General features: G+C 43.0%; 1 protein-coding gene across 1 annotated transcript in view; it reads left to right on the top strand.

Annotated features, from left to right (window-relative positions):
• Window positions 1–17,453: 17,453 nt before the first annotated feature.
• CA10 (carbonic anhydrase 10) overlaps window positions 17,454–19,220 on the top strand; it is a gene marked incomplete at both ends in the record, with an annotated part of 448,833 nt that continues 447,066 nt past the window's right edge. The window contains one exon of the mRNA XM_084237378.1: window positions 17,454–17,514. Within this exon, the coding sequence (XP_084093504.1) occupies window positions 17,454–17,514 (61 nt within the window). The remainder of the gene's footprint in view (window positions 17,515–19,220) is intronic.

The raw sequence follows: 19,220 nt of genomic DNA on the forward strand, positions 1-19,220 counted from the left end.
TAGAAAACCTGCACTGTGTCCATTCCTGCCACTACAACATCAATGTATGTATGCATTGACATATACACACATATACCCCCCCAGTCTGTCCACTGGAAAGGCCTGGACACAGTGGCCAATCCAAGAGCAGTGAGCCCTCTAGTACACAGATGATGTCTTAAATACCATGGCTCTTTGGGAAATTGTTGACTGTAGATCTTAGATAGGAGTTTTACAAGTTGAACCTGTGACACCTCCTACTAGATAGCAATGACCTTATCAAAGACGTATTAGCATTATATTGCTTGCTTAACTTACATATTCCAGAAGCAAAAATGATTTTTTATTAATCATTGTTTTGTGTTTGTAGAAATTTCTCCTCCTATTAGTGCCACATACACATGTCATGACTTTATGGTAGGTAAAAATACACATTTGATTACATTTGAATGGAGGGAAAACATAAACCCACAGAAAGTCCATTTAGATAAATAAAAACTACCTTTACCTCCAGCATAGTCTTCTAAAATCTGCTCTCATTTAAAGTTGCTGTCACATACTATTGATTAATTTGAAGTCTTGGAGATTCATTGGCTTTTCATTTAACTTTGGTTTCAAATAAATAGTATTTTTAGTTTGTCTGTTTTGCTCAATTCTAATCTCTGCTTTTCACTACTAAATTAACTAAACAGTAATTTCTATGCTTTTACTAAAATCAATAAAAGGTTTATGTCACCTTTAATTGAAATTAAATATAGAAGAAACTGGATGAAATCAGCTACTGAAAGTCTTTCAATTAAACAATTTATGTGTATCAAAACTTCTCACAATTAATAAAAAAAAATCCCTTCTTACAGGTTACTTGTTTACATAGTTGATGGTTTATTAATTGGTGTGGAAGTGGTCATAATTGTTATCTCTTTATTGGAGTTTTAGGAGTATAACATAACCAGCCCTCCCCCCCCTCCATTTAATGTTTCTTACCTTGAATTTACTGAGCTGCAGTAAAAACTTTGACCTGTGCCCTCGCTTCCTGGTGCATTTCTCTTAAGCAGCATAGACTGAACTTTGCATTTTATCTAGTCAGCAAGTTTGATGATAGGGACACTTCACCTCTGCCTATAGGATTTCAGCAGGGATATGCCCCTAATTCAGAAAAATCATCATTTTCTACTCAGCTATGATGCAATACAGAAGAAAAGCCTGGCTGCACATTCTGTTGTCTCTTAAAAGAAGGCTACTCAAATCGTGAGCTGTGGATCACTTGCATCAGAATCACCTGGACTGCTTGACAAACAGGTAAGCTGGCTGGGGCTGCACCTGAGATCAGCCTGACTTTCTGGGGATGGAGCCGTGACGCCTGCATCATCAGTAAGTTCTATAGGTGATTCCTATGGTCTTTAGAGCTTAGGAAACACTGGCCAAAAGGATAATGAAAAATTATCATGAAAAACAAATTGTCTGCTTATCTATTTGAATGATTTCAAAAGGAAAGATGTCAAATAAACATTTTCTCTGGGCAGGAAGAATTAAAAACATTCATAAGAAAAATTTGAGAAGATTCATGAGCTATTTTCCTATTCCTTTTCTTTCTTTAACTCAGTGTAATAGAAGATAAGAAGGTGTCATAGTGCTCACAGCTTCCCTGCCTCCTATTCTAGATTTTTCTCATTCGTTGTCCAAATGTTTCTCATTTCTGTCATCATTAACTTTTGCTTCTTTCCTATTTATATTTCAAGATCCTGGGCTATAGGATCTTTTGTGTATATAAACCAAGACTCTTTTTCAGATATTTTCTTTTTGTAAAAGGGAGAAAACACATATTTGAAATGATAACAGTGTGTTAACATGCTCTGATTACACAATCAAGGTTCCCTCTTTTTGATTTCTATGTAACAGAGTTCCAATTTACCAGGCCAAATATCTCAGTACTTTTGCTGTCAATCAGTGAAGCTATAATATATAATTCAATCATCACACATTTCTTTTCCCACTGAACAAACATTTACTGAGTTTTTAGATTAATATTTTGACTGCAGGAACTTTGAAACATTGTCAAACTCATAGTGCTATATAATAACTAGACCGAGCCTCTTCTCTCTGCCCAAGGCAGTAATGAGGCAAATTTCTGTTTATTCACTCTGTGTTATTAGGCCAGGTCATCAAAATGGGGCTCTGTATGTTTAAATGACAACTCAATTCATTGGGTACACTCCAAATGGAATTCTGTACACTTTTCCCTTGGGAAACACTTGCCTTACAGGCCCTTGTGAAACAAAGTCTCCAGTAATGTCACTAATGGGTTCAAAATATCTATTAGGAAATAAAGGTTGTGTTTATTCCTTAGAGATTTTACACATGAAGTAAATAGACTTTTAGAGAATAGCTAGTTTATACTTTAATTTTTTACATGTGGAGAAACTGAGGTGCAGTGTGTGGAGATGGGAAATTTCATGCTCAAGGGCAAATTATGAGTGACAAGCCTCAGAAAAGGATGAGTTTTCTATCCAGTCTTGCACTGGGCATGCCATGCTGTCAGTGGGATGTGTCAGAATATTATTTTTCACACACCAGTAAAACTTTTCCTGGGTCCTGCAGATTTTCTACCTGTGTGCAAAAGCCATCATGTTTGTGTCCCACAATAAACACCTTAGCTCCTTTTTTCTCTCCATCCCTAGAACCAACAACATGGAGACACTGCCCTTGACATAGATTCCAAATGCAATCACTTGCCCCAGTTCAAAGTCCTAACCTCTTTTGCCTAGTCTGTGGTTGCCACTTCTCCCAGTTGATCTGCTGCTTCCACTTGCCACAGTTTCCCCTGTCACCAGGTCACTTCCCTATGGAGATTCAAAGCCATGTTGCAGTCATTCAATGGAATGATTCGATATCTGCACCTATTGTAAAATGATCACTGCAAGTCTAGTTAATATCCCTCACCACACATAGCTGCAAAAATTATTTTCCTTTGATGAGAGCTATTAAGATCTGCTCTCTCAGCAATTTGAACATATACAATGCAGTACTATTAACTATAGTCACCATATTGTATATTACAGCCCCTTGATTTATTTATTTTATAATTGAAAGTTTGTACCTATTGACCACCTTTGCTCTCACTCATTTTGCCCACCCAGCACCTCTGGCAATCGCCAATCTGTTCTCTCTATGTATGAACTCTGTGTGTGTGTGTGTGTGTGTGTGTGTGTGTTAGAATTCATATAATGTGAGATCAGATGCATAAGTAAATTTTCCATCTTTGATCAAAACATTGAAATGGATTCCCCATGTCTCTTGGAATAGAATCAAAACTAGTTATCACAACTGTAAGGTTCAACAGCATCTGATTTTGTGCCTATCTCTTGGCTTGAACTCTTACTACCCTCTTCCTCTTTTGACTAGAACCATCCAGCTCTCTTAGAGTTTCTCAAACATGCCATGTTCATTTGCTTCTGGATCTTTGCACTTGTTACCAGCTCAACCAAGAATGCTGGTCCCTCAGTTTCCAGTGTTTCATTCCCCTGCTTTATCCTGGCCCCTCTGTAAACGCCACATCCTCAGCAGGGTCTATCCTGGTCCTTTGATCTCAAAGAGCTACCTGCTCCTGTCCACCCTGGCATTCTCTGTTACCTGACTCTGCTTTAATCCTCTCGGTATTTTTCTCTCTGCATTAAATTATAAAATGATATATTATTTATCATTCTCCAACAGAATATAAGCCTCATGAGAACAAGAAATTTGTCCCTTGTGTTCATCTTTGATATCTTACTATCAGAAACAGCACCTGGTATGTGCCAAGACATAATTAAAGTTTAATGAATAAATAAGTAAAATAATAAGAGTACATACACGCACATAATGTGTACATGCAAGTATACCCATGCACAACCTTTTCTGGACAGACCAAACTTGCTTTTAATTCTGGATAGACTTTATAAATAGAAGGTCACACTATCCTTTTTTAAAAAGAATAATTTAGAGAAGACAAAATGAAAAGTTCTTTGAAAATCTGCTACTTGAAAAATGAGCAAAGAGAGCACAGATAGAACCAAGATAGACTGAAATTTTGGGGTAAAAATTTTAGGAAAACACCCTTTAGCTCCATTTTTAAAATTGGACTTATAAAGGCAAAAAAAAAAAAACCACCCCATAAATAACCACGCAATTGAATGGGCTACAATGTGGAATAATAAGTTCCCCATCACTTGAAGGAAGTAAGCATGGCCTGGACAAACCTCAGTGGACACAGCTTTAGAAAGGATGTTACACTAAATAGGAAGCTGCAGGAGGTGATGCAGAGAATGATCTCTCTCTGTCCCCAGGAGCTCTAATTCAGGGGTTCCACCCAAGTTATTATTACTATTGAGAGAACTTCTGAGAGTCTTTAAAATTGCTGTCAAAGTCTGTGATTCAGAACTTAGAAAATATTCATTAGTGACAAGTTTAAGTCCACTAAAGAAAGTGAGTGATAAAACTTGTTGGTGCATTTTCTATTTTTTAAAAAATGGTTGTGGCTGTATTACAGCCATTTTACTTTGTCACGATGGTTTTAAAATTCACTTTCCAATAAGAATTCCCATAGTATTTTGAAAAATGATAGAATTGTTGAAAAAATCATTGAGGTTCTTCCTTTGAAGAACAAAATTATTTGAACATGGAAATTCTATTTGGTGTGAATGAAAGACGCAATGAAAGATAATAAAATCATCAAAGTACAACACAGTCTCACCTCATAAAATGTTCATTAACCGCCATAATATATGCAAAATGCTTTACCTAAATATCTCATTTTAACTCTTTCATAATTTATTTTAGAACAATATCATCAGTGCCTCCATTTTTCTGATGTATAAGTTGAAGATCATATATGTTAAGTGCCCTTGTCCATAGTAACATAGCAAATAATAGGCAGCATCAGATCAAGCCCCAAACTCTAATTCATTTCTTTTTTATTGATTTACCATTCATTTACATAATTGCATAATTTGGGGAGTACCAGCATCTCTGATGCCAGGTTCATAATCACATTTTCACCTTTATTCTTCTGCGCTGCAGAATTTCAAGCCCCATGGAAGGAACACGAAAGAAATAATTCCAGGAGGTTTACTTTTTTATTTCCCCTCAAGTCACGCTATATAAGAAGTCTCCTATTCAGTCTCCTTGTTGGACTGTTCCAGCTATAAAGCACAATAAAAATGTCAAAAATTATTCTCCTCTCCCATAATGTGGGCCTTTTCTTGCCAGCGTGTAGAAGGCAATGATGGATTTTCCATACACTTTATAAATTGTCACACCCTGTTATTTTGTTTTCCAAAATCTATTTACATTCCATGGCTTTATGTTAAGCTTGGGTTACTACTTCACACATTTATTCTAAACTTAATTGAATTTTTATTACTCAAGATAAAATTGGTGTTTTGCATTTTGCACAATATTTCTCTGCTGTGGGCTTTCATAAGGTATAATTATACTTAAACTAGAGCCTGTGGCAATTAATTATTAATGAATGGTGTAAAGATATTAATGTTTATCTGTAACAACTGAGAAGCTACATTTGTTTCCCTCAATTGTCATGGCAGAGCCTGGCTTTTGATGCTCCTTGCCTGCCTTACTCAGTGTATTTCAAACCCAGCATCCTATAGATGATGTAATATTAAGAGATCTTCTAAATCAAGACCTTCCAAACCATGTGTGAATGTACATGTGTGTATGCATATATCTGTATATAAAACATACATATATGTGTACATCTATATGCATACAAACATATGCAATCTGTATATAAAACATACATATATATGTGTACATCTATATGCATACAAACATATGCAAATACATATGCAGATGCAGGTATGCACACACACACACAATACTTTGCACTGATATTGTCATCAGATCTACTCTGTGTCAGTATCAGTCTCTGAATTTTAAAGATAAAGAAACTAAGACCTGAAGATTTTAAGTCAACTATTGGAGATCACATAGCTAACAAGTGCAAAGCCAGGACTCAAACCCCCTATCTCATTGATCTGCCCACAATAATTGAATGCTCAGAAGTTGACAATAATGACCACCGGATTTTTAGGACTTACTATGCAGCAGATACTATGCATATGTTATCTCATTTATTCCTCAAAACAGCCTATTGGAGTAGATAGTAATCCACTTATTACAGCCCAAAAGAAAACTATTACTGAGTCAAGAACAAAACATAACAATAAAAAAGCAATTAAAACAATAATTCAGGCTGGGAAAGGTTAGGTATCTTGTCCATATAACTTCTAAAAGGCAAAGCAATGTTTTCTGATTCCTATTTCAGTTCTCCACCAAAAGTCATCTCCCTGTTTTTCCTTCCTAATAACCAAAAGAAAAAGGGGTTTAGTTAGTGAGATAAATATTTGCTTGAAATTGAAATGCCTGTTTGTGTAATTGTCTATTCCTTTTTACATCACCTTCCTAACCCTCACCCCATCCAGCTATTTGAAGATTACTGCACTGACAGGGGGCAAAGAGAGATAGAATAGGATACATGGGAACTATAACTTAGCATAACCTAAATGTCTGGTATATGATTTTTTAAAATTCCTGGTAGGCAAAATTTAGGAACCACATATTGCATTTTCTAATTAAAGTTACATATGTATTTGGATTAATTGATAATTTTTTTAAAAGATTTTATATATTTATACAAGAGCTGCAGTACAGGTCAGAGGCACAATAGGGTGAGAGAATTCACCAGAGATAGAGCGGGAAGCAGAACAGGCAGATGGAGCGAAGACACTGTGAGGGGAGCAGCTGGTGAGGCAGGAGAGGTCTGCCATGCCACGTGGGTTTCTCCCTGGCTGGCTGGGAATCGAACCCACACTGCAGAGGCTGCGGGCAGCTTCATAGTGCGGCTCTCAACCTGCTGCACCACCGGGGAGGCCCAATTGATAATTATTAAGAATCCATAATGTATTGAAAGTTTTCATGAATACTGTTTCATTTAACCGTCTCAATAATACTGCATGAAAGATGTTTTTGAGAAAGAAATTGTGGCTTAAAGCATGTAAGTGCTGTTTTGAAATCCCGTAGCTACAAGTGATAGGCTCAGATTCTGATTAAAGATCCCGTGCCTTTTTATCCACCGTGTTCCCCCCCAGCACTGAAATTTGGGCGATACTCCTTTGCCATCAAGCATTGCCCAGATATTGTGGTTTGTATTAGACACCCCCTCTCTGAGTTCCTGTAATGGTCTTCAAGCCTCTAAGGCAGCTGTTTTTCCTAGTTCAAATGGTCACAAGGTCAAGTCTCCAGACCAGAAGACAGCTCTTCTTCTTGCATCTATCTTACCATCTGACATGGAAATGAGGCACTATCCTTGGTGCCATTGGTTATGTGTCCCCATCTTGATTAGAAGGAGGGTTCAGTATGGTGGAGCAAGACAAGGTCATGAGAGGTCAAATTCAAAGGTAAGAATGGAGACTGCAGGGTAAGCTGCCTAGCTCCATAGGGTAAAAAGAGATTAATATAGTTTTAGAAAACTAATATATATGAAGTTATCAGTAAGATATCAGAACTGCTGGTGAACTGGAGAGAAAAGTACTGTTTCCATCTCACCAAGCACCGTTAAAACACCTGAGAATACCACTTCCCCAGTACATAAAACCCGTACTCTAACAACAGTGCAAACTTCCAACATTAGAGGATAACTTTTTCTCCATCCAAGTCCTGTCGTTGTTGGAATTAGTAGGCGTGTTGGTTATTGACCTATCATGTTTTGGTTCCACACCCTTCCATACTCTGCTCTGGGTTGCTGTGGCTTTGTCTTTACCGGACACATTTCTCTTTGGTCAGTTTAATCTCTGTTAGGTTTTTGCCAGCATGGGGTGTGCAAGAGGGGGATTAGAAGTCAGGAGGCAGCAGGAAGGATTCACTCATTCAGTTTTGTGTCTAGTTTTTGCAACAGCTCTTGCTCCAGCTAGCAGCAGGTCTTCCACTTTCTGGTGTCTTCCAGCTATCTCAGATCCACCCTGCATTATGTTCCATCAGGCCTGCTGGTACCAGCTGAGAATGGCTCTCCTCAGAGGTTTGAACTGCAGCTCCTCCTCTGAACTTCTAAGGCCCCAGTACTACCAGCATACACATTCTTTTATTTTCTTCTCTTTTTAAATTGAGGTACTATTGTTTACAGCGCTGTACAAGGCTATAATGTCACACCTGTGTGACTGTATCTGTCACCCGCCACCAACCAATAGACCCCTCTGTCTGTTACATACACCCACGCCTTTTTCAGAGTCCAAGGGTTTGTTTCGTATTTGTTTGTTGATTTGTTCATTTGCTTTGCCTCTTTATTTCCCATGTATAAGTGAGATCATCTGGTATTTGTCTTTCTTGGAAGCACCTTCTCTTAAAAGGTTTGGGTAATCCAGTTCTGATACCCCAACATCTTTGCTTTGTCTTTCCATCATAATGGTGGTAGCTGCTTCCTGTAGTTATTCTCTGTGGCAATTTAAGAGTTTCCTGTTGAATATTTAGTTCTCCAACATCTGTCTAAACAATTCTCTATATTAATTCTCTCAGAAAAAATGACTACAGATGGTCCCCAACTTATTATGGTACAAGTTACACTTGCCCCCCACCCTTTATTTTTTCACTTTTCCATAGTGTGGAGGCAATCTGCATTCAGCAGTGGAGACAACTGTAGGAAATTCTCTCACCACTGGCAGAGGCCACCAGCCATAGCCCCCAGGCAACATGTGCTACTTCAGGGATTTTCAATGTATGATGGGCCAATCAGGAGGTAGCCCCACTGGAAGTGGGGGACTAGCTGCAATGGTATTCCTGATTGGGCCCTGCTGGGTTCTTAGGGTCTGCGTTATCTCTGTTGGGCTTCCATTTGGAATATCCAGAAAAGTCTTCCCCTGGAGGAAGCGGGCATGGTGAGGAGGAAGCTCATAAGTCCCCTTACCTCCAGTTACCTTCATTGTAAGTTTGTCATTGCTTCTCCACAGAGAAGGCACATTCAGACTGACTCAAGGTTGCTCCCTGCTGGTTTAAAGTAGATAGCCAAGTAGGTGACGAGAAGAGTCTCTCCTGCCCAGAGTTCAGAGGCCAAATAATTTGGACAATGTCTCTGAATTGTTATATACCCTACTTCCTTATACCTGTGAGTTTCACCACACTCACAGTTATACCTGTGAGTCTACCACACTTTCCATCATTTGATTTTGTGATACTGTCACTCTGCACCTCCTTCTGAGTAATTTTCCTTGAAAGTTTTGTGAAACTCCTGAAGGTAAATGGGAAATCTTTGGGAATGGCACTCACATTCAGTTTGATAAGAAGCTCTATTCTCTTTCTTTGGTTAATGAGGATTGTTGAACAAGCTACTCAAGTAGTTATTGATTGACCTGAATCTAAGAATTCAAAAATGATTATAGTAACACCTCCAAAAATGACCACCACCTCCTTCTGAAATTCTTACACAAAAGAAGAAACTAGAGCTCATTCTGCTTATTTTCTTTCCAATAAGAACCCTGAGGTCATAAGGGCAGGATGCCTGTCTATTTCCCACTTCCTAGGCAGGGTAGAGTGAAACAGTTACCAGGAATTCCCCCTTTTTATTATGAGAAATTAGTGATTTGAAAGGGAAGGCTCTTTTTTTTTTTCAAGAGTAGACCATTTAAAATATATTTGAGATTTCATTCCTATCCATTTAAAATCCACTTTCCTAAAGAAATAATAACTTATGGGAGTTTAGAAATGAATTCTATTTTCACATGCAATATTTATGTCCTTGCCCCTCCCAAGGTGAAATTTAACAAGGTAATATCCGCTCATGAAGATCTTAAAAGATTCATCAAGAGAAAGTATTTGAACTAGTAATATGAAACCATCACTTGAATATAAGTTTAAGTGACATTTGCCACATCCTTAATATTTTGCAGTTCCTGACAATGGCACATTGATATTTTTGTATATCTTTTGTAAGGGATGCTGAGTCCCCTTTGGTGTCAACCATTGTTAACTCTGTCCCAGGGTTATGGCTTCTTATACCTGTCCCATATGCTTAGCAGGAGATTCTTTTTGTTCTAATGAGTTTTCTCCTCTGTCTAGCAGCAATCACAGACTAGATTCAGAACTTCATGGGTTTCCTACCACAGTAACTCAACTCCCTTATTAAATACACACAGCAGCATCAGGGAGAAAGATTTTGCTGTTGAAGTTGGCAAAAATCTGGAAATTCCATTAGCAGGAGAAGAAAATAAGCTAGAATTGGAGAGCTCTATAGTAAGTGCCAACTCCCTGTGTTGATTTAGAAATGGGATGCCTTGTAGAGTTTTCCAATTTCAGCATTGAACTTACTTACTTTTTGAATATATTAAATAAAGTGAATATGATTTCACACAAGTATTTAATGTTTAATACTGCTAGTTGGATCAAGGGGGCAGAGAAGTCTTTCCAAAGGTAGCCTGCTGTGCTGGTGAGAACATACCTACAACTGATAGTGTAAGCAGGGATGACTCTGTAAGTAAGTGTGTATATAAAACCAAGGGTTTGAGGTACTGGATCTTTAGACATTTTATTTAAGCATGAGAAGGAGAGAGGGCCATGGGCTAGAGAAGGGGAAACTCTTGACTTGGGCCTCCAATTATTTGGAGTAGATCTGCCATACTCGCTATTTACAAATTTTCCTAATGTAAATGGAACTTATGACTAGCCTAGCATGTAGAAAATACAGAATAGAGACCCAGAATGTGCTTTTCAACTACAAAACAAAAATATGAAATTCCATACTTATAATTTTAAGGCTAAGCATTGGGGAATCAGGCAAAAAAATATCTTGGCAAATAATTAAAAAAAAAATCTGATACATTAGTTGCAAACTCCAAAATGATATGAGCTGGGATAGGCGAATGCTTTCCTAAAGAAAGCCTCTCTTTAAACTGAGAATTATTATGAAACTAAAGTTCTCTATATTGATCTGTAGTTGCTACCTAGAGGTACCACAGCTGGCTTAGGGAGGAGAGTATTTCTTGTTCTCTCAAACTTCACTGGAAAGTATTCAGTGTAAAGAAACACTACAACTCCCCCTACACACACACACACACACACACACACACAAGGAGGGGTAGAGTTGAAATTACTTTGGACAGAAATCAGAAAACCTTGGAAAAGCATTTTCAAATAGGTTGTATGGATTTGGATAATAAATTTATTTTCTGTGTTTCAGCTGCTGCAATGTGTTACTTGATAACAATAGACAGAATGATGGGGATGGAAGGTTTAAAAATAAATAATTAGGAGGACAGGAGTCAAGCTGTGGCTCTGCCTTTGCTTCTGTTTGTAATTGAACTTGGACACATGAGTCAACCTCACCTTGAGCCTCTATTTTCTCACCTGAAAATTAAGTGGTTGGACTAGATATGAACTGAAATTGTGTTCATGTGCACTTGATAGGTACTGTGAAATATCTACCATCAAATGCGTGACAAAAATGCAAGGAAGACTGGAGTTATTTGAATAAACAAATACATCTACTTACTTTTTCAGCAACCATTTACATAGTGGCCTTTATACTTTCAGGGAGAAAAAGTTGCCTTGATAAGAACTGAAGTCCGGGAGGCTGGATATTTGAGGAAAAGATTAACTATGGTGAAGAGAGGAAAGGTATATGTATACATTGGCTTCCACTAACTTCCAAACAGACACCCCAATCATTGACCAAATCATTAGTGTATATCATTTCCCAGTCATTATTCATCTGGTAAAATGAGGCATGGAATTTTACATGAATAAAATATCTATTATCTCTTCTAAAAAATTAAATTTCTTATCTTTACAAATTATATCATGGCTAAGAAGAAATCCTATTTTTAAATAATAATGAACTAGGTGGCAATCAACCTATTATCCAGTCTGATGTCAAAGAAGAAAATACCTGTTTTCCTGGTGGAATGTTATTTTACTATCCTCATATTCCAATGAACTGAACTGCATCCCCTCAAATACATTAAGATCTCCTTTTGATTGACTCATTTTAGAGAACAAGGTCTCACATCAGTGCCTCAAATAACCCACATGAACTTACTGTTCAAAAATATAAGGCATGTTACTGAGTAGTATTGAAAAGTGGCAAACTTTTCTTTTTTCAATTACTTTGTGAGAAGCTCCATTGATCTACATTTGGCATTTTTCATGTGACCCTAATATCTCCCTGCTTGTGGAAAGCAGAATAATGCACTGCCCCCAATGTCCATGCCCCTAATCCTTGGAGCCAATGGGTATGTTACCTCATAGGTCAAAGGGAGTATACAGATGCTATTCAGTTCTGGATTTTAAGATGAAGAGATTAATCCTGGACTGCCCAGATGAGCCCAATGCGATCACAAGGATCTTCATTTAAAAAAAAAAATTAAAAAATGAATGAAGGCATGGAAGAAAGGAATGTGATAGAGCAGCAGATGGAGTAAAGCCATTGCTGAAAAAAGTCAAGAACAAAGGCATGTGGGTCATCTCTAAAAGCAGAAAAGGGAAGGAATGAATTCTCCTGGAGCATCTAGAATGAATGTAGCCCAGCAGATACATTGCTATTAGTCTCATTTCAGGCTCTGACCTGTGTAACTGTAAGAGGATACATTGTGCTGGTTTGGGCCACAAAACTTGTAATAATTTATAACAGCAGCATAGGGAGCCAATCCACTATTTGATGACCTCAATCTGAAGGCTGAATAGCAGAACCCTGGTACCCTGTTTGAAGTTCTACCTCCCTACTAGCTCTTGAGGACTCCTGCAGGGTTGGCCCCTCTGTGTTCACCATCCGTGTCATCACCAGAGTCTTCATCACCACCCACCTCTTCTTTCACTTCTGGTCTGTGCTTCGTGTCTCTGGCTACTGCACTCCACAGGTTGGGGTACCATCAAGAGTTTAGTTCTGCTTCTGCTACCATCTCCACAGCGGCTTTGTAACTGCTGCAATCCTCTTTACCATTGCATCTTAGGCACTGGCACAGAAATTTTCCCATAATATGTTACAATTTTTATCAGCAGTCATCTGCAGATATAGCCATTGGAGAAGTTCATTGAGAGGTTGTGACCAAAGGCTGGACCTTGAGCTGGATCCAGGTAATTGGAGACTGCATCCCCTCCCTTGCACTTCAAATGTATGTTTTGCTCACGGTTTCCATGGTGGGAGCTATTTTTAAGGATACTGTCTTGAAAGAATTATTGCAGCTACCCAGACTATGTGCATGAGCCTCATTAATACCAGTCTCTAAACTCAAGATTCTGGTGGGCCCACATGATGACCTACCTATCTTGTGGTTGCCCAAGCTAAACTTCATATGGAAGTCCCCTTGCTTCTTAAAAACACTAGAAACCAATCTGGAGTGGCCTACTTTTTTCTTTGGCCTTTCCTTGCCTTCTATCTTTGGGGGTCAGTTTCTGATTTCACCCAAAAAGCTCCTGTGCTTGAATAACAGAAAAGAAAAACATTCAGAGATTAACTTTTAACAGGTTACTAAAATGATTAGCTTCAGATAACAGAATTACATGCTAATCTTACCGGTTTCCCTCAGAGGATGGACATTTTCTTAGAAATCATCAATTAAATTTAAAAATGACTCAAACCTTTTTTTTTTCCCTAGAAATTGCTAATGTGAAACTAGATGTTGAGGGACTGCTGTGTTTAGAGCTGTATTTCAAGTGCCAGGAACAGAACTGGCACTTAGACTGCTCTCAGATTCTTTCATTAGAAATGCCTTTGATTATTCCTAATTTCCAGCAATCTTCTCTGTCTCCCAGTTTACAGCAGTTAAGGTCTAAACTGCCCAATCTACCATTACATCTCATCCTGCCTTCCAGCTGTGCCATGCATGAACTGCTGGACTACTTCAGTACAAGAGGACTTTCCAAATGGAAGTTTTCATCTTAAGAGCATGAAGGGTGATGATGTGGAATGGCCTTTGAGTTTGGAGGACCTGTGTATGGTTTTTACATGACCACTGAGTAACTGAGACTTTGGGCAAATGACAACTCTGGGCTTCTACTTTATCACCTGTAAAATGGAAGTGATAATATTTCTCTTCTATGGATGTAGGATGACTAAATACGATAATTCATATAAGAGGGTTGGCAATGCCTGGCATACCTCAAACAATGTATGCACGGTATTATTTTCACTTAAATACCATTATACGAGTTAATGGTTTAGTTGCTTCTTTTTTAGTTGAAAGTAGATGGAGCTGAGAATAGGTTAAATATTCCTTAAAAGGGTTGAAGGCAAGTGCACGGACGGAAAAGGGAAAAATTAAGGCAGTATTATTTTACTGTGCTTGATGCTTAAAGACAAAATATAGGGAGAAATGCAATTTGTAAGCTTCTTGAAAGCAAGGATTATGGATTTTCAGTTCTATGACCCCAGCATCTTAGCCAATGCTTGACACATATAAGGCACTCACTTAACATTTGCATAATTCATTAATAAATAAAAGGGTCTGGATATAAAAATCCAGGCACCCTGCTTCTGCTTCCAGAGAGAGTTCTGCTGGTAGGAAATTCCACTTCCCAGAGGCAAGTTTCTCACAGAAATCACGATTGTGAACCCATATAGGGTGGCATCCGTCCATCGTTGGCAAATTGCTTGCTTTTCTCTCTAAAAATCTTTCCTGCGTAGACTGTCAAGGTGCTGAAACATATATCCCTCCCTGTCCTCTCATATTTCCCAAAAGGGCTAATTCTCACTATCTCAGGTTCTTTTAATGTTCTGAGGTCTCAACGTCTTTCCTGCTGAGCCATGAAACTCTCTACGTAAGAATCAGCACTTTCTTCATTTGGGTCTATATTTTTGATGTGCTGACCACTGGCGTCCTTGGAGTCCTTGGATGGCGGCTCAGAGAACAGACCCCTCACACACCTCCAGAAAGAGCAGGCAAGTCAGCCAGCGGCTCCTTTTCCGAAGGCAGCAGGAAGACGCAGCTGGGACTCTCAGAGCGCGCGCAGCCCAGGAAGCGAGCTCTGCTCCCTCGCCGCACTCAGCAGAAACTCACCAGATTCCTGGGCAGTTGGAGTCAGTTCAAGAATCCTGGGAACGCTGCAGTGTAACTCCTTTAGCTCCAACCCCGCACCCTCGGAAGCCACGCATCCTGGAAGACTCACTAAAATGACTCTGTGCGGATAAAAGGCACACACTGTCCCCTCCACTTACCCACCCTTCTGCGGTTATTACAGCGAGACGCACAACGAAACGGCTCCTAAACATCAAAAATTTAAAAGTGCAAAAAAATCCCCTACGGGTTATGTGTGCGTTTGTTGTGTGTCCATCCGCGCCTGTGCAATCTCTCCAAACGTCACAGTTTGCAATTCGGACAAGCGCGCCGAGACAGCCGAGCTCTTCCCAGGGATTCCCCTAGCCCGACTCCTCTTCTTCAGCGCCCTCGAAGAGGTAGGTCAGGGATAGTCTCAAAACGCTGCTGCAGCGAGAGGCCACGCGCCTCCCTTCTCCCCACCAGCCCTCTCCGTGAACAGTCCCGAGCGCAGGGTTTCCTCCCAGTACCCCCGCGTCCACGTTCCCCGCGGCCGCCCAGGTGCGAGTCCTTCCCAGAAGCGGCGAGACCTTCTGCGCGGGGTGGGCCGGGCCGGGCAGGCGGGCGGGGGGTGCGCACGCCGCCCCCACTTCCCCTGGGGCCTCGGGGAGCTGCGCGCTGGGCGTGTGCGCGCGCGCGCGGCTTCGCGGGGAAATCTTCAGTGGAAGCTGCGGAGTGGCGCTGGCAGGGAGTATTCTGGAGCCCAGCAAAAGCCTCCGAAGCGCCCGAGCTTCTCGAAAGAAAAACAGAATAAGAGAAAGCGAAGGAGAGCAGCCCGTTCCCCCAAAGCCCGGGTTCCCCATCGTCTCAGACCCTCCCGGAGCTGGGCAGAGGCGCAGTTGGCAGCGGCCACTGCTGGTGCCGGACTTGGAAAAAAACGGTTTTTTCCCCTTTCGGGAGGAGGGAGGTGAGGGACTTGCAGGCGAGAGTTGCACCCGCTCTGGGAACCTGCAGGGAGACTCCGAGGTAAGTAGTGTTTTGGCACTGGAGCGGAAAGGGGACGGGGGAGGGAGGTGCAGGAGCGGGACGGGAGGGAGAGGGCAGAGGATGAATTATGCCACACACACACAAAAAAAAATCCCCAATATTCCGCAGCGCAGGGAGAGCGCAGCACGGCCCTCCCCGCACGCGTCCCGCCCGGGTCTCCCGCGCCCAGCCGGCGGGCGCCAAGTTCTTTTTTAAGGAGAAGAGAAACTCCCAAATCCGGGAGGGTGCCGAGGCCGCCGGGGCGGGGCGGAGCGCGTAGTCGGAGCCCGGGGCTGGGGCGCGAGCTCCGACCCCCCGCGCTCCCCTCCCGATGGCCGGGTTGAGCCTCCGCTCCCCCGCCGGCCTCCCGCCGGCGCTCCCCGGGCGCGGGGCGGCGGGGCTGACGCTGGGGCTCCGGGGGCGGCGAGGACGCTCACCTGGCCGAGCCCCCCCCCCCCGTCCTCCCGCCCCCACCTGCTCGCCTCCTTCCCTCCGAATCGGGAAGCGTCGGGATCCGTAGGCGAGGAAATAACGACCCCTGCAGTTGCATTGCGGAAAATCTCGGCGGCCGCCGCGGCGCTAGTTGCGGGCGATGGAAGCGAGGCGACTGGGGGTTCTCGGGAGCCCTGGAAAATAGAGAACAGAAAGCGCGCGTGCGGCGTGGGGAGCCCGCGAGCCCCCGACGCGCCCCGGCCCCGGGCTCGCCACGTTCCCTCTCCGCGCCCCGGACGCGCCGCGCGGGCGCGTCCTGCTCTTGGGGAGCAGGGAGGGTCAGCGGAGACTGCAGTTGGCCGGCGGTTTGGGGCAATAATCCCTTCCTCTCTTTCTCTGTCTCTCTCCTGCCGCGTCCGCTCCACCCCAGCCTCCCCGGAGCTGGAGGAGAAGGGCCCCGAAGTGGAACAGCCTCCCCCGACCATGCCCCGGTGAGGGGGGCGGACTTCGAGGGCAACTTGCCGCGGACTGCCTGGGCTTGGCCAGCGAGCTGCGAGCAGCCGGGGGCCCGGAACTGAGCGACGCGGCCCGGCGGGGGGCTATCGTCTATGTCTTCTTGGGGCGCCAGGCGGATCGGGGTCTGGTTTTTGCAGGAAGAGCCCAGCGCTGGTGGCTTCAGGTGGCTGCTGCCGCCGCTGCTGGTGCTGTTTCCGCCGCTCGTGCTAGGAGCTGAAACCGGCGAGCGGGGAGACCTCCGGGGCAGCGAGGCATCGGACATGTGTCAGCACATCTGGGGCGCACATCCGTCGAGCCCGAGGGGAGATTTGCCGGAACAATTCAAACTGCGATATTGATCTTGGGGGCGACTGTCCCTGGCCGGCTGTCGGGTGGGAGTGCGAGTGTGCGCTCGCTTGGAAGTGTGTGCGTGTGTATGTGTGTGTGCCGTGAGGGGCTCCCCCCTTCCCCCCCTGTTTTCCCGTCGAGTGATGCACTTGGAATGAGAATCAGAGGATGGAAATAGTCTGGGAGGTGCTTTTTCTTCTTCAAGCCAATTTCATCGTCTGCATATCAGGTATGGGACGCGCTGGAGTCGGGCGGGTGTGGATTATGTTGTGTTGTTTCGAATGTGTGGGGTTGTATTGTGCATCTAGGCTCAAGTGGCCTCGCGGGCGTGGGAAGGGTGGGGGTGGCAGAGACCTTTCAGCTTTGTGGCTTTACTGTCTTCAGGGAAAAATCACCTAAGCCTAAGGATGTGTGTGTGTGTGTGTGTGTGCAGGCATGCATATGCATGTGTGTGTAGTGAGGGGAGTATCTTTATGGAGTCCCTGAAGGTAGAAGAAATGGGAGAGGAGAAAAAAAAGAGGCAGGTGGGTGTTGATTTTCAACTGTTTCCCTGGCTGAGAACTCTGGCGCCGAAATCTGAGCCTTGGCATCCCCCACCCCCATCCTCTGGCTTCCAAAGTTCCCAAACTCCCTGGTTCCAGGCTGGCAAAATGGATGCAGAGCCCTGCCCTGGTATCTAGGCACTTTCAAGAGACTGCGGGAGGATGCAGGGCTGGAGAGTACAGGCGGGGACCAGAGGGTTGTGAGGTCCTCCTTGCCTTCTCCCCACCTACACCAGCACTTGGTCCTGATGGTCTTTGCAACATGCCAGCATGCCCCCCACAACCCAAATAAAAGCAAAACCATCTGAAACAACACACCGTTATAAAGCCACATTCACACCTTGGTCTTTCCTAATCCCCAGAGGCAAGGCTGTGTTGGCTACTCATGCCAGTCTGTGGCTGAAGGAGCTAAATGGGAAGCTAGGGCATAGAGGTGAATGAGGTGGGGCTCAAGCCGTGTGTCTTGTGTGCTAGGAGGGATTCTGATTTCTAATCAGTGTCTTTGTTGGTGCAGAGAATTGGGGGTGTAGAGGGCAGCTGTGAGAAAAAGCCTCAGGTTTACCAGTGCCTCCTCCCTTTGGCTAGGTCTGCCCCATCCCCTATCCCACCTGTCATCTGAGCACGCAGGTTAAGACCCATTTGTGGTGCTCCCCTCTGCATTCCCTCTGCAGAACTGGGGTCTCAGCCAACTTCCCATGAAGTCACCAGGAGAGAAGAGCAAGAACCTTGCCCCCTGTGAGCAGACACATTTGAGCAGCATTGGGCGGAGGGACATGTTTCCTGCATCTTCCTGCAACCCAGCCAATCCCCTCCCTCTCGAAGCCAAACCTGACTCTGGATATTAAAAGCCCTTGTCTGCCCTATCCTGCTCCCAGTTCCAAATACCACTATTCCTCATATGCAGGTATAGCTTTTATTCGAAATCATTCTGTTTGGGGCTTTAACCACCCAACAAACAAATCTGCCTTATAATGTTTTAGAAGTATATTGTGCACCTGGCAGGCAATAAAAAGTGCTCTGGGGTCACCCCAGCTCCTCTCATGGGAACTCTTACTCCAGTCCTACATCTAAGGGAAAATTCCCAGGAGACTTGTAATGGTTTATAGCAGCTGAATGTCCAGGGATAGACTGGATGACATCTCACGAGGCCACATTTTACAGCCTGTTCTTTTACAAGTCTATTCCAATATCTGCCTATTTTTCCCTCTCTTCTTTCCTCCCTCTCTCACTGCCCCCTCTCTTTTTTATATTTGTCTCATAAAGTAGCCTTTTCTTAGGTCTCTCTATCATCATAAATAATTTTCAAATTAGCTGAATCCCTTTAAGATTTACAAAGGGTTAACTTCCATGGAGGCTCTGGATTTAGCCCTGGCATCCTTTGTGCCCAGGCCCT

The sequence above is a fragment of the Talpa europaea genome, assembly GCF_964194135.1.
Source record: "Talpa europaea genome assembly, chromosome: 7".
NCBI classification, from domain to species: Eukaryota; Metazoa; Chordata; class Mammalia; order Eulipotyphla; family Talpidae; genus Talpa; species Talpa europaea.